This window comes from Drosophila takahashii, chromosome 2L (assembly GCF_030179915.1).
Source record: "Drosophila takahashii strain IR98-3 E-12201 chromosome 2L, DtakHiC1v2, whole genome shotgun sequence".
Classification (NCBI taxonomy): domain Eukaryota; kingdom Metazoa; phylum Arthropoda; class Insecta; order Diptera; family Drosophilidae; genus Drosophila; species Drosophila takahashii.
This window is the reverse complement of record NC_091678.1, coordinates 1,971,683-1,984,621: the sequence shown is the minus strand read 5'-3', so window position 1 is coordinate 1,984,621 and position 12,939 is coordinate 1,971,683. Positions and strand designations below refer to the sequence as shown.

Here is a 12,939-nt window from a genome sequence, read left to right as displayed (position 1 = left end):
CAATTAATTTTATACCGGAAATCTAAAAGATTCATTCTGAAATATAACGTTTTATTTTGTTTCATGCTTTTGATAAGTTTATACTTGATTTCAAACCGCTTATAATTTTTTTGGGTATACTATGTAGACTAAAAAAATAAATGTTTTTCTAATCTTTTACTTTACTTTTCTATGCAGTCTTAATAGAAATTCGAAAACTTTTATTACTTGCAATTTAATAATAGAGAGAAGAAACCAAGGAATAACCGTCATTGTCTTTGGAAAATCAAGCCTTTCAAACCCAGCGGAAAGTACCTACTTGTTGTAATTCTTTCTGGATCTCATGCAATGACTCTTTACCGACACAGGGTCTCACCCACACCTTTGCACCCACACCCACACACCCATTTGGGGGAGGAGGGAAAAGAGACAGACAGATCGGGAACATTCGCATTGGACACCGTTTGCAGTGCTGCAACTTTAATTGCTTTGGTGGTTTGTGCCAAATTAGATTCTGCGGTTTTGTCGCGTCGCCATTCCGGTAATCGAGGGTGTACTGTACGAGGGCGTTGGCGAAGGCAAGGGAGTGAGGAAGTGTTTTTGGGGTGGTGTCTTGGCCATGGCCTTTTCCCCAAACTCCATTGAACTGAAGCCAAAAGCTGACGCTGACGCCCATCAATTAAACTTGTCAATGAGAATGCGACGCAACAGCAGGAACACTAGAAATAGCGACAAGGACCCCGGGAATAAGAATTAATGGTAAGGGGTTGGGTTGGGGGCAATAGAGGGTTAAACAAGGTTCACAGAAGGGAGCTAAAAAGCCAACAAGCGACTGAAAGTTAACTACATTTCACCCGCTTCACTGACATTCAAATTAGGTTTCTGTTCAAGACATGCATACGTGTAATTCGGTTGGAGTTTTAAGAATTTAAAACTATAAGGTTTTTTGTGGCGTTATTTAAATTTATTCTTAGATTTTTATATTAGGTGACTAAGAGTATGCAACAATATATTTTTAGGGCGAAAACCCATTAAATGCATTTTTAAAACATATATTCTTTATTTCACTGCATACTTTTAGATACTTTTATAATTATTTTCAAAGCCCTACTTAAAATAGGCTTATAATTTCACCAATTTGAATTTGTCGACTTAATAGGGATAATAAATTTGAAACATGTAACAATACTTTTTATTTTTCCTCACAAATTAAATGTCCTATTTTTGCAACACATCTTGTGTATTTTGTTGAAACCTAGCTTAAACATTAAGGATGTCCTGCGGCAGGTCGAAAATAAAAACAACCAGAGTTCTCAATGCAATCAACAAGGTCCCAGGGATAAGTAGCTCTACACACACACAAACACCGTGTAAATGTTATCCCACTTTCCGTTGTATTTTGAATATTTGAATAAAAGAACCTAAGGAAAAATGCGGGCTGTCTACCAAAATTTCCATTCCTCCGGAGCCGCGGGCCATTGACATGACTCTCTGGTCTCAGGACTTATCCTGTCGGTCCTGTTGGTCCTGTCGTTATGGACGCTGTCCTATCTACTATCTCAACAATTGTACGCACCGAGAAATTGATTTATTTTTGTTTACGCCAAAACAGCAAAAAGTTTACCACATTTTCTGCTTTGCCCCTGCCCTTACCACTTTGCCTTTGGCCAAGTTTTAGTTGGCTTATTCCTGTGTTTCTTTTTGCACAGAAAATAATATTTGTGTTTGATTTTTTGACTTTATTTAACAATAAACTTTAAAATAAGTTGAATTTACATAAATTTTAAAAATTGTATAAATATGCAAACAATTAAATAATATATTTTTAAATAATAAATAAAATATTAAAATTTAAAACGTTTAAATCGGTAACAAATTTATACTAAATTTAATACATTTTATTTATTAAAGGATCCCTGTTTTGATAAAATTGTTTACTATATAAAAAAATGACCAAATGTTTCTAGTAAATAACTGTACGATTTTTTTTTTGACAAACTGGCCTAGTTCGGTGTGCATTTCTCTCTGTGTAGCACTTCGTTATCCGCTTCTTGTGAACAGTCGGTATAATAATCCTAATCCTAATGCTCTCTAATTACATTGGCCAGCAAGTCAACACAGTCAAGGCCACGTTTTTCCCTCTGTCTATTTGAGTTGGCCATGTCCGCTGTCTACTTTGCAGGCCGCTTATCATTTTTTAGCCCTGGCTTAAAGACACTCCTAATTATTGGCCCTCTGGCCGAGAATTCGGCCATTGAACTGGCTCTTCGGGGTTTCTACTTCTGTGCTTTTGCCATTGAGCCGTGTTTATGGGGGTGCGACGACACCAGGCGACATCAATTAGGGGGCCCAGGTACACTCAAAATAAATTTAACCCTAAATTTTAGAAAATCGCCATTAAAATTTCTTTTTTCTAAATACAAGAAAGTTATTTCTAAATCTAAGGAAATTTTTCTTAAGTCAAGAAAGTTTTCCTTAAATCCAGGAAGTTTTTCTTAAATGTAGAAAATGGTTACCATGAACTAAAATCACCCTAAAATCTAGAAAAAATGACCATAAAATTAGAAATTATTTTCTGAAAAATAGAAAGGCAAACGAAAATAATAAAATATTTTGGCAACACCTTTTCTAAAGCTAAGTACACACGATGCAAACAATTTGCAGCAAGTGGAAAATAATTTGCAGCAAAAGTTTGCACAAATGTTTACACCTATGCAAAAATTGCAAGAAAATTTCTTGCTTCAATAAATTTTTCTTTTGCATGCAAACTTTTGCATGGCTATTTCGTGCAATATATTGCGTTAGTGTCTACACATATTTTCAATTTTTGTTTGCAGTGCTTGCGAGTGACACTCATTTGCAAGTTCCGTTGTTTTGTATTTTCTGTGTTTCTATTTCGTTCTGTATTTTTGCGTTAGGGCTAGTACTCAACCCAACAAAAAGTCGTCCAAAACAAAAACTTTATATAAAACAAAATTTTTTGACGTTGTTTTTCATATGAAGTTTTTTGTTTTGGACGACTTTTTGTTGGGTTGAGTACTAAGCCTTAGTGTCTACACGTTTCTATTTCGTTATTTCTATTTCGTTCATTCATCTACTGAGGCAAAAGATATCCGTGAAGAATTTAAAAATTTTTTTGTTTCGCCTGATGGTGAAGTGTCATGGCAATATAAACAAATATACAATAAGTAATATCTACGAAATGTTCAATAAATTGTACTACTTACCAAATTTTGAATTTTATAATTATTTCCGTCGTCATTATACCCTTGTAGAGGGTATTATAATTTCAGTCAGATGTTTGCAACGCAGTGAAGGAGACGTTTCCGACCACATAAAGTATATATATTCCTGATCAGCACCAATAGCCGAGTCCATCTAGCCATGTCCGTCTGTCCGTCTGTCCGTCTGTCCGTTTCTATGCGAACTAGTCTCTCAGTTTTAAAGCTATCGCGATGAAACTTTTCCGAAAGTCTTCATTCTATTGCAGGTAGTACATATGTCGGAGTTAGCCGGATCGGACCACTATATCTTAAGGCTTCCATATGAATATTCAAACAAATATAAGAAAATTCATTGTAACTTTGTAGTTACAATGATTCTTGACTCAATAATCAAAACGCCTACTTCCTACAAAGTTAAAAAAGTTAAAAACTTAAAAACAAAATTTAAATAGATACGCTGAATCTGGAATCCCTGGAATTGCACCGAGTGAGCATTAAACTATAGGTGTTTGCTTTATCTACAAGGGTATATAGGCTTCGGCTGGCCGAAGTTAGTCGTAAACTCCCATTTGCTGGTATAGTTGTCCGATGTACCCTGACCATTCGCTTCACTCTGCGCACCTCTTGCAAAAATTGAGTACGCAAATGATGAATTTTTCTTTTTATTTCATCATCACTTTTGTCTAATTTTTCAGCAATTTCGTGATAAGCATTTTGCTTCTTATGCCTATTTTTATAGTTTGGTCGCGATCTTACATGTTGCCTTGCTTGCTGCAACATTGCGACTACTAGCAAACAGCACATGCAAACAAGCAAGCAACTGACGCAACCAAGATAACTGTAAAATAATGTATACAGACGACAAGCAAAAAATATGGCTGAAAACAAATTTTGCAAGTTTTTTGTTTGCAGCAAAATGGTTGTACTAGTGTTTATACGTGCAAATTTGATTGCAGCAATCAACTTGCTGCAAATTGTTTGCATCGTGTGTACTTAGCTTAAAAATTAGTGCCCTAACCCTAAAATGAAACCAACCCTAAATAATAGAAAAATTTTCTAAAAAGTAGAAATTTTTTCTAAATAATAGAAATATTTGTTTTCACATGCTCTGGCACACCAAAATGTTCAATGCCAGAACTTGTCAGCTGCCGGCCGGCTGTACTCGTGGCGCAGACCGTTAAAGCACTTGGTTAGCAATCGAATCGACGCGGGTTCGAGTCCCAGAGCAAAATTTTTTAACCCTTTTTTTTATGTTATTTTATTTTTTTTATTTATTTTATTTTCTTTTTATTTATTTTTTTACTTTTTTTATTTCTTTTTTTATTGATGGCAAGCGGTAAACTAAAAATAATTAGGTTTATATTTAGCTATTTACTAAATACTACACATAATATAAATTGCGTTAGCATAAATATGTATATACGTATGTAAATAAGTAAAACGCGAATGGTCAAAATTATGCAATTAGTATTCAAATGTGTTGTCCGCTTCACCCTTTACATACAATGCTCGGTTTGCCACAGCAAGTTTAAGTGCTACAATGGCCCAGTATGTAGGCCATTCGCTCCTCGCGCGGGAGACCCGGGTTCGATTCTCACGACGGACAAGTAAAAATTGTAAGTTTTTTTCATGAATATAAAATATTAACTAATCATAATTTCTACATTCCCAATCTTCCGCAGTCCCGTAGTCTACATTTACAACCACATTTGGCTTTGGTTAGATAAGAAATCCAAGCGCAAATACATAATAATAAATACATAACCTTTAACATTCACAATATACATGACACACAACGCCTGCATATGTATATAGGGAGGAGTACATAATATAAACGTATATACAAAAAAAAATCATGATCGAACATGTTTTTTTGTTTTGTTTTTAATTTCTATTTTTTAGGAAAATTTCCTAATTTTTAGAAATTTTTGCCCTTAAATTTAGTAAAATTACCCTAAAATTTAGAAATATGACGTCAAAAAAAATCAAAAATATAGAAAAATGTGACCCTAAAATTTAGGGCGAGCTTGTCTTGAAGACAAAAGTAGGGCGATTTCCTTGACTTTAGGGTTAATTTTATTTTGAGTGTAGGGGTTTTCCGGAGTGGATTTTCCGAAATGGGTACAGAGGCTAAGCATACCCAACCTTCTGGCCCATAAATGTCTTTTCTCGAGGTGAGGATATTTTACATCGTATTATTTTAACACCTACACCGAGAAAAAAAACCGTTCTCATCGATGTTGATTTTAGTATTTTCGATCACAAAACCTAGCCGAGATCGAAAATACTAAAATCAACATCGATGTCATCTCGGTTTTGAGAATGGTTTTTAAGTATGTGTGCTATCGATATCGAGATGACGTCTTCTCGGTTTCAACATCGAATCGATGTCGATTTTAAGATACAAATTGAATAAGAAGAAGAAAAAAAATAATTGAGGAATCGGAAATTTTGCCTCTTGCACCCCCTCCTGTCACCGGCGGTGTTGTTGTTGGTTCCCCCCCCGTTTCTCAACTTATTTTTCTTTCCTTTATTTAAACACATGGATGACGTCACACTATACTATGTTCGTATATAAGAACACATTTAGTTTCAAATTTTAACTGAAACAATAACTAAAATTATTATATAATTAAGAAATGATAAATATAAAATTCAAATAACTTGCTATCTTGGGAAAAACACCTTTGGTCGGTCGTGAGAATCGAACCCGTTGCCTCACAGTTTGCAGTCAAACACTCTACTAGCTGCGCCATGGAAGCATCACATGAGGCGCTGTACAAAGTTCAATCACATTTTGTTCTCTTGGGTTCTTGGTTTTTACTCTTATTAAGCCATTTATGTGTGTTAGATTAACAAAATCCTAATTTGTATTAAATATAAATATTAATGAGTAAAAAAAAAACGCAAGGAATTTCCGCCTCGACGCGGGACTGAACACACACTTCCGACTATAGGCTTACAAAACATATAATCCGCACGCTTTAGTCCCCTAGGCTACCGATATCAAGAAGCATGACTGCCCGATAGCTACAAGAGAGGAATTCGGCCTCTCCGCCCTTTTTCTCTTATTTTTTCGATGTCTTTTCCTCACGTCCCTCTTCCACAACATAAAAACTGAGATTGACTTTGACTGGGAATACTAGAATCAACACTGCTTTCATCTTGATATCAAGAAGAAAAAAGTGAGAATACGAATACTAAAATCAAGATCGGTCGATGTTGATTTTTTTCGTTCTCAATTTTTCTGGGTGTATTACTTTTTGTTTTTATTGCTGGCCTTTCAGTATTAAAATAATTGAATGAAACTATTATAATAGATTAACATTAACAACATTAAGTTAAAAGTATATATAAGTTAAGTTATGTTGCAAAAAAATTTGCAGCAACTTGATTGCTGCAATCAAATTTATCCGTATAAACACTAGTGCAACAATTTTTTTGCAAGCAAAGAACTTGTAAAATTTGTTTGCAGCAATTTGCAGCAATAACTTACTGCAAATCGTGTGTTATTTGCATCGTGTGTTCCTGGCTTAAGTACTAGTTTTAACTTGTTAAAATAAATATTTTTCAATATTTTTGAAACTAAAAATACAGTTTATTTAAGTTTTTAAGTACACGTGCAAGTACACGTGCTTTGGGCAGCCTTCTGTAAATCTTTCACATTTCTAGAACATATTATCATGCATTTCATGCGCAAACATACAGCGCCACATGCTTAACAAGCATTTATATTTATTTCCCCTGTATAAAGAATAATTTTTTCTCCTTCTGCGTCGTGGAAATTTATGAAGGGTCCTCGAAATGGCCTACGACCTCCACCTCCCCCCTTAACCATCCTTTGCACCTTGAGGGTGGAAAAAAGTGGAAAAAGCATCAGACGAGCAAAATGGCAAGCAATAAAAATAATTGCAAATTTCGAAATTTAAGTGGAGGCGTGAGGCACGTTTAAAGTGGCGCCTCAGCTCCCTGGACCTCGCCCCCAAATCTCCAGGCCCCCGGTTTTCCCCATTTTTCCACACTTTCCAAACAATGGACAAAAACAAAAAAAATTGCTCAGCGCAGTGTAAAATCTGCGAATCGCGGTTTTCTTTTTCACTTTTCCCTCGGTTTGTGTGTGTTTTTGTGTTTTACAATCTGTTTCGCAACTCACGTAAAATATAAGGTAATTTGTGGAAATTTGATGTTTATCGTAAATTGTTTTTTATTTGTACAATGTCACCATTTTGTGGTTTGCCAGCAGCGAAAACTCACACTCACACACGCAGCCTGACAAGCAAACACACGCACACAGGCGCACACATTGGTGGTCAGAGTTGCCAGGCAGACAAAAAAAAAAAAGTAAAATCCAAAATAAATTTAATCCAAAATGGCTTCCTTTAAACGAGGAAATTGACTTAATTTAATACACTTTGTATAAGTTAAAATTGGTTAAAGTTAAGGTTAAGTTTCAAAATGTTATATTTTTAAATATTTTTTATTCGTACCTAGAAATATTTTTAGCAAAAAAATTATATTCATATTAAAATTATTATTTAAAAAAATTTGAATTTTTTTTAGCAAGTACAAATGTTACATAACTTTAAATAATTCACAAATATAAGATATTTTGTAGAGTATTCTTCTTTCGACCACATTTATTCACCACCTTAATTGAGGAACCCCAAAAAGAATGGATAGATGGTAAAAACAATTGGAAACATTTTTCAATTTACCTGGGCAGCGGACACGCCTTTCCTCCCTCCGTTGCTTACTCCACTTTTTATTGCATTTTTCGGTGTGCTTGATATTTTGGGCTTAATTGTGAAACGAATTCCCCACTGCAGAAGGGCCAACAAAGTGATGGCTATGACCAAAAGAATCGGACAGCACTCTTCGACTTTGTATCTTATCATTTTGACCAAAAAAAAGGTGTGACAAAAAAACAAAACGGAAAACACAAATTTTGACAGAATTTCGTATGCCTATCCCAATCGAACGATGTAGACAAAGTGTTTGGTTTAATTTTCATTTTATTTACTTTATAATTATCGTATATATTCTGTTTTACATTGTATAATATCGTATATCATTACGGTCTAGGTTTACAGTTAAAATTAGTTTAATTTGGTTTCGTTTCGGTTTCGCAATAAAAATGTCAGTAAAATGTTGCAAACGCCTGGCGTTAACATTTCAGTTTCCATTTGGAGAACAGTTTTCTGTTTTTAATAGTTTACATTTAGTTTGAGTGGAAATTATAAAACAGACATTGACAAAATGGACAGTTAAACATAGTTTGCAGACTTAGACTTAGGTTTATCGACTATTTTGATCTTATTTGGTTTTGGATTACAAATACATGCTTTATATATCTAGGTGGATAATGGAAAAATGCGTATGTGGTCTGAGTTAGTTTTGGGATTAAATTCAAGATCTAAACTAATTTTAAACTTTGTATAATACATAGAAATTATATCTTAAAATATTTTTAAAGATATATCTTACCCAGAGCCACATATTCAAAGAACCATTTATTATTTATCTTTTTGTTTTTTTAATATTACTGACCATAGTTTAAACATATTTTATTAGAAATAACTGCTTACATAGACTTTCTATACTCTTTGGTTTACTCTGTTTGTGTATTTACAATACCCTTAAATTTAGTTATCCTATTGCTAGGAGACATTTTTGTATGCGCAACTTTCATTCAAAAATGTAAGTTAGTTTATTTAACTTAATTTTCATGCATATTTTGTTGCGCAAACATTCCCAAAAAATACTGATGCTTTTTTCATTACTTTACTCTTCTTTTTTTGTTTGGTAAACACCAAAATAAATGCTTCAATTATGTGGATTTATTACTTGAATATTTCATAACGGAGCTGAACAAGTATTGGATTATAGATATTTACCCCCCGTCTATGTGCAATTAAGTATTCTGTGTTCTCTTTTGTTTTGCTTTTTTCTATATCACTGAGTGCTAAGGGGTTTGGTTTTTATACCCGTTACTCGTAGAGTAAAAGGGTATACTAGATTCGTGCAAAAGTATGTAACAGGCAGAAGGAAGCGTTTCCGACCCTATAAACTATATATATTCTTGATCAGGATCACTAGCCGAGTCGATCTAGCCATGTCCGTCTGTCCGTCTGTCCGTCTGTCTGTCTGTCCGTCTGTCCGTATGAACGCTGAGATCTCGGAAACTATAAAAGCTAGAAGATTGACACTTTGCATGCAGATTCTAGGAGTTCCTACGCAGCGCAAGTTTGTTTCAAAAGAGTGCCACGCCCCCTCTAACGCCCACAATCCCTTATATACGATTTTAAAAATTTCAATATTTCGGAAAAGTAAAAATGCAGTTTTATGGTGCTTATCAATACCTATCGAAATGTAGAAGAAATTTTTCAAATCGGTCCATTCGTTAAAAAGTTATGCGTGATCAACGTTTTCTATCTCTATCTCCATCTCCCTCGCACTCCCTTTACCTGAGTAACGGGTATCTGATAGTCGGGGCACCCGACTATAACGTTCTCTCTTGTTTTTTAATTGAAAACAAGCGATAAATCTGTACAACTAAATGATTTTACAACCCGTTTTGATGGCTACAAATTTATTCGATTTTATTTACTGTCAGAGTGCAAAAAAAGAAAGGCAAGCAAATCAATATTTATATTTATGAAATTTTCATTCCAAGTCGGGTAAAAGTTTCATGAAAGTTGGGCTGACGATGATTTTTCGGTAATCACTTTTCACGAACGAAGGCGAAAAGTAAATAACAACCGAAAAAGTATTTGTAATGAACTTTTCACTCCATTTTGGTTTGAGAAACAAAATCATTTTCAAAACACCCCGCAGCTTAACATTTAAATTGAATTCGTTTTGCTGTCTGTTGATTATTCTCTTTTCCGGCTATTATGTGTTTTTATTTCAAAGATTTGCTCTCTGTATGCTAAAAGATAGTTTTGCTATTTTAGTTTCCATATTTTGCGGTTTGGTATGTCGCTGTGTAAATATTTTTTTATCTAGTTTAAATGTAAATGCAACTCACTTGGACTTTTGACTGGCAGCGTTTCGGTTTTAAAGTTTGCAATTTAATGACTCCCCATGTCTACTATTTACAGTGAACAAATTGATATTTTGTGCTCTGATTTTAGCGAGCCGAACTCGGCTTTGTGCAATGGCAAATTAATTTGCAAATTTACACAATCTAATTTTAGGTCACCGAGGGCCCAGGCGACCAATTGTTAATTTGTAATTACAATTTTTGCATTATTATTGCCCGCCGACAATGCGAACAATTGAAATTAGCAGCGCAATTAGTCGAGTTGAGCAAACAAATATTCGTTTCCAATTTAATGCCCCAGTGGAGACAAAAGCTAATGAGGAGTCGCAAAACTTTGGCCAACCTTTCCCCTTTCCATTTTTTTTCTGTGTTTGTTAGCATTGTGTCGAAGTTTGATTTTTATTGGTCATTGGTTTATTTTTGGCCCGGCCGGGTGGAAAAGCAATTAAATGAACATTTTGTCTCTTTTATTTGATTTAAACGAACACAATTTCCATATTCTGCAAAAACCGGGCTCTAAAAAAAGCAATAGAAACCTCAAAAGGTGGCTTTTGTGTTTGGCCGTCGGTTTAACAATGATTTGACCAGAATATTATGGCGATATTTTTGCAGTTTGTCACCATGGAGCCCAATATTTTGGCCACACGATCGAAAGAGTGTGGTATGTAGTATTATTTAAATGTAAATCAAATATGCGGTGGGAAATAAATAAAATAGGTTTTTCAGGTTGTTATAACAAGCAATTGGAGCCTTGCTAAAGAGTCAAAAATAATTTAAATCAGGATTTTGTTTTTTTGGTTTTTGAGCATTAATACTGTTAAATATAAATATATTTATTTATATAATTTTTTAGTATTTTGTAATAATTGCTGAAATAAATAAAAAGTAACTTTTATAAATTACTTTTAATAGCATAAGCAAAGGTAATATAGGCAACAACATTTTTTTCCAGCTCTTTCGCTAATGTAATGTAATAACTCAAAGAAGTTTAGAGTTGTATTATATTTTTTATACTTCTGTGTATTTCCTAACATACTTGTATTTTTAACTTACTACTCCTTTTTGGTATTTCTGTAGACTTTTCACATTTACATCTTTTTTTTTATGGATTTTTGGTCGAAATAGGCAAGGTTTTTCTGTTAATTTGCTTTTCATGTATGCATTGTTAGCAATTTTCACGCCACTTAAACAGCTAAAAAGTTTAATTTTTTATGCATGTGTTTTTGGTTTTATTTTTTCGCTATTTACTTACTTAAATGTATATGTCAAAATGTATTTTGTTGCCGTTTTTGTTGCGGGTTGTTGTCTCTTAACTGGCAATTAGTTTAATTTGCCAAATCCTGTATTATATCCGCTGCAACGAGAGAGGCGAAAAATCGATTTGCGTTTAGTGCGATTTAAGCTCATTAATAAATAATGGTGAAATATGCAATTTAAATTAATTAATGCGTGTGCGTGAGTGGGGGTTGGTTTTGCACTAAGCTATTAATTTGGAAAAAAAAAATAAGAGAGGTGTGGTTTTTGTATATTTTAAACCCCTATTTCATTTGGATTTTTAGAATGGGGTCAGAAGAACGGGGGGTTGCATTATATATTTTTATATTTATAGAAATTCGCTCCAAATACATTTGCATTCAATCAGCATAATGCGATGCTGAATGGGCTGTATTTTATTTTATTTCATTTCTATGTATCCTCTTAACCATATTTCATCCGCCATTATATCCTATGCATTTATATCCCACATCCATCTACCCATCGATATTATGTGGGAGTTGAAGCGTGCTGAAGACCCGGTTCAAATGCCAAAACACTTCACATTCGACGAGGTGCGACGAGACTTTTCGCAAAATATTCCCTCCCATTTTCGCGCTGATTTGAGGCGACACTTTTTATGCACTTTGACTTGCCTCTGACAATTGCGACTTTTGCATAAATACATTTTCCCGCATTTTCCGAGTCAAGTGGTTGTGGAAATTCTCGCCCGTTCGCCTGGCACACAATAAAATACTTTCGAATGCGTTTCTGATGCATTCTGAATGCTGCGTGTGTGGCCTGTGGAAAATGTATCTCTGCTGGATAAAGCCGCAATGCATTTTCCGCACAGCTTTTCCCGGCTTTCAGGTTTTTCAGTCTCCTTCTCCCACAAAACTCAATTAACGCTTTTCGGTTTCCTTTCACAAAATGTGACACGGTCGTTTGAGCTTTATGTTTGACCGCTTGTTGTTATGTTTCATTACCTAATAAACATTTTATGAGTCGGGGCCAGTTGGTCGCACAGAAAGACAGCCAAATTGGTAAATTGTTTGAAAAGATGCATTACACGGGGCCAGCCCACTCTCCTTTTCAGCCTTCGCCATTTTCCACCCACTTTTCTCCATTTGGCGCCCCGCCCACCGCCTTTCAGCAAACCATTTTGGCCAGGCCGTAATTAACAAGCTGCAAAACGGCTCCAATGGCCTGGCAATGAGTTTCCCGGCTTTACTTTTTATTCATCGTTTTTTATCAAGGATGAAAGGATGGTAGATACTTTCAAAAGAGACTTGGCCAATGCAAAGTATTTAAGCAACGTTTAAGAGTTGAAATTAATTGTAAAAGTCCTTATTCTTCATAATAATGTATATTAATATTTAAAATTATTTCAGTTTTAGTAAAACAAAAAGGACTGCAATTAAAAGGAGATCTTTGAATTTA

The 12,939-nt window shown here is 34.5% G+C and overlaps 2 protein-coding genes across 5 annotated transcripts in view; both read right to left on the bottom strand.

Moving 5' to 3' along the window:
* capu (formin protein cappuccino) overlaps positions 1-8,181 on the bottom strand; it is a 53,417-nt gene extending 45,236 nt beyond the window's left edge. For 2 of the 4 annotated variants that reach the window (XM_017157599.3, XM_070211859.1), the window contains exon 1: positions 7,919-8,178. In XM_017157599.3, coding sequence (XP_017013088.2) covers positions 7,919-8,098 — 180 coding nt within the window. In that variant the 5' untranslated portion in view covers positions 8,099-8,178. Of the gene's footprint in view, positions 1-7,918 lie in introns of all 4 variants that reach the window. The other 2 variants (XM_017157597.3, XM_070211857.1) reach the window with 2 other exon arrangements.
* A 2,960-nt stretch (positions 8,182-11,141) lies between these two features.
* Positions 11,142-12,939, bottom strand: part of fred (friend of echinoid) — a 113,131-nt gene continuing 111,333 nt past the window's right edge. The window contains exon 9 of the mRNA XM_017157602.3: positions 11,142-11,599. Coding sequence (XP_017013091.2) covers positions 11,571-11,599 — 29 coding nt within the window. The 3' untranslated portion in view covers positions 11,142-11,570. The remainder of the gene's footprint in view (positions 11,600-12,939) is intronic.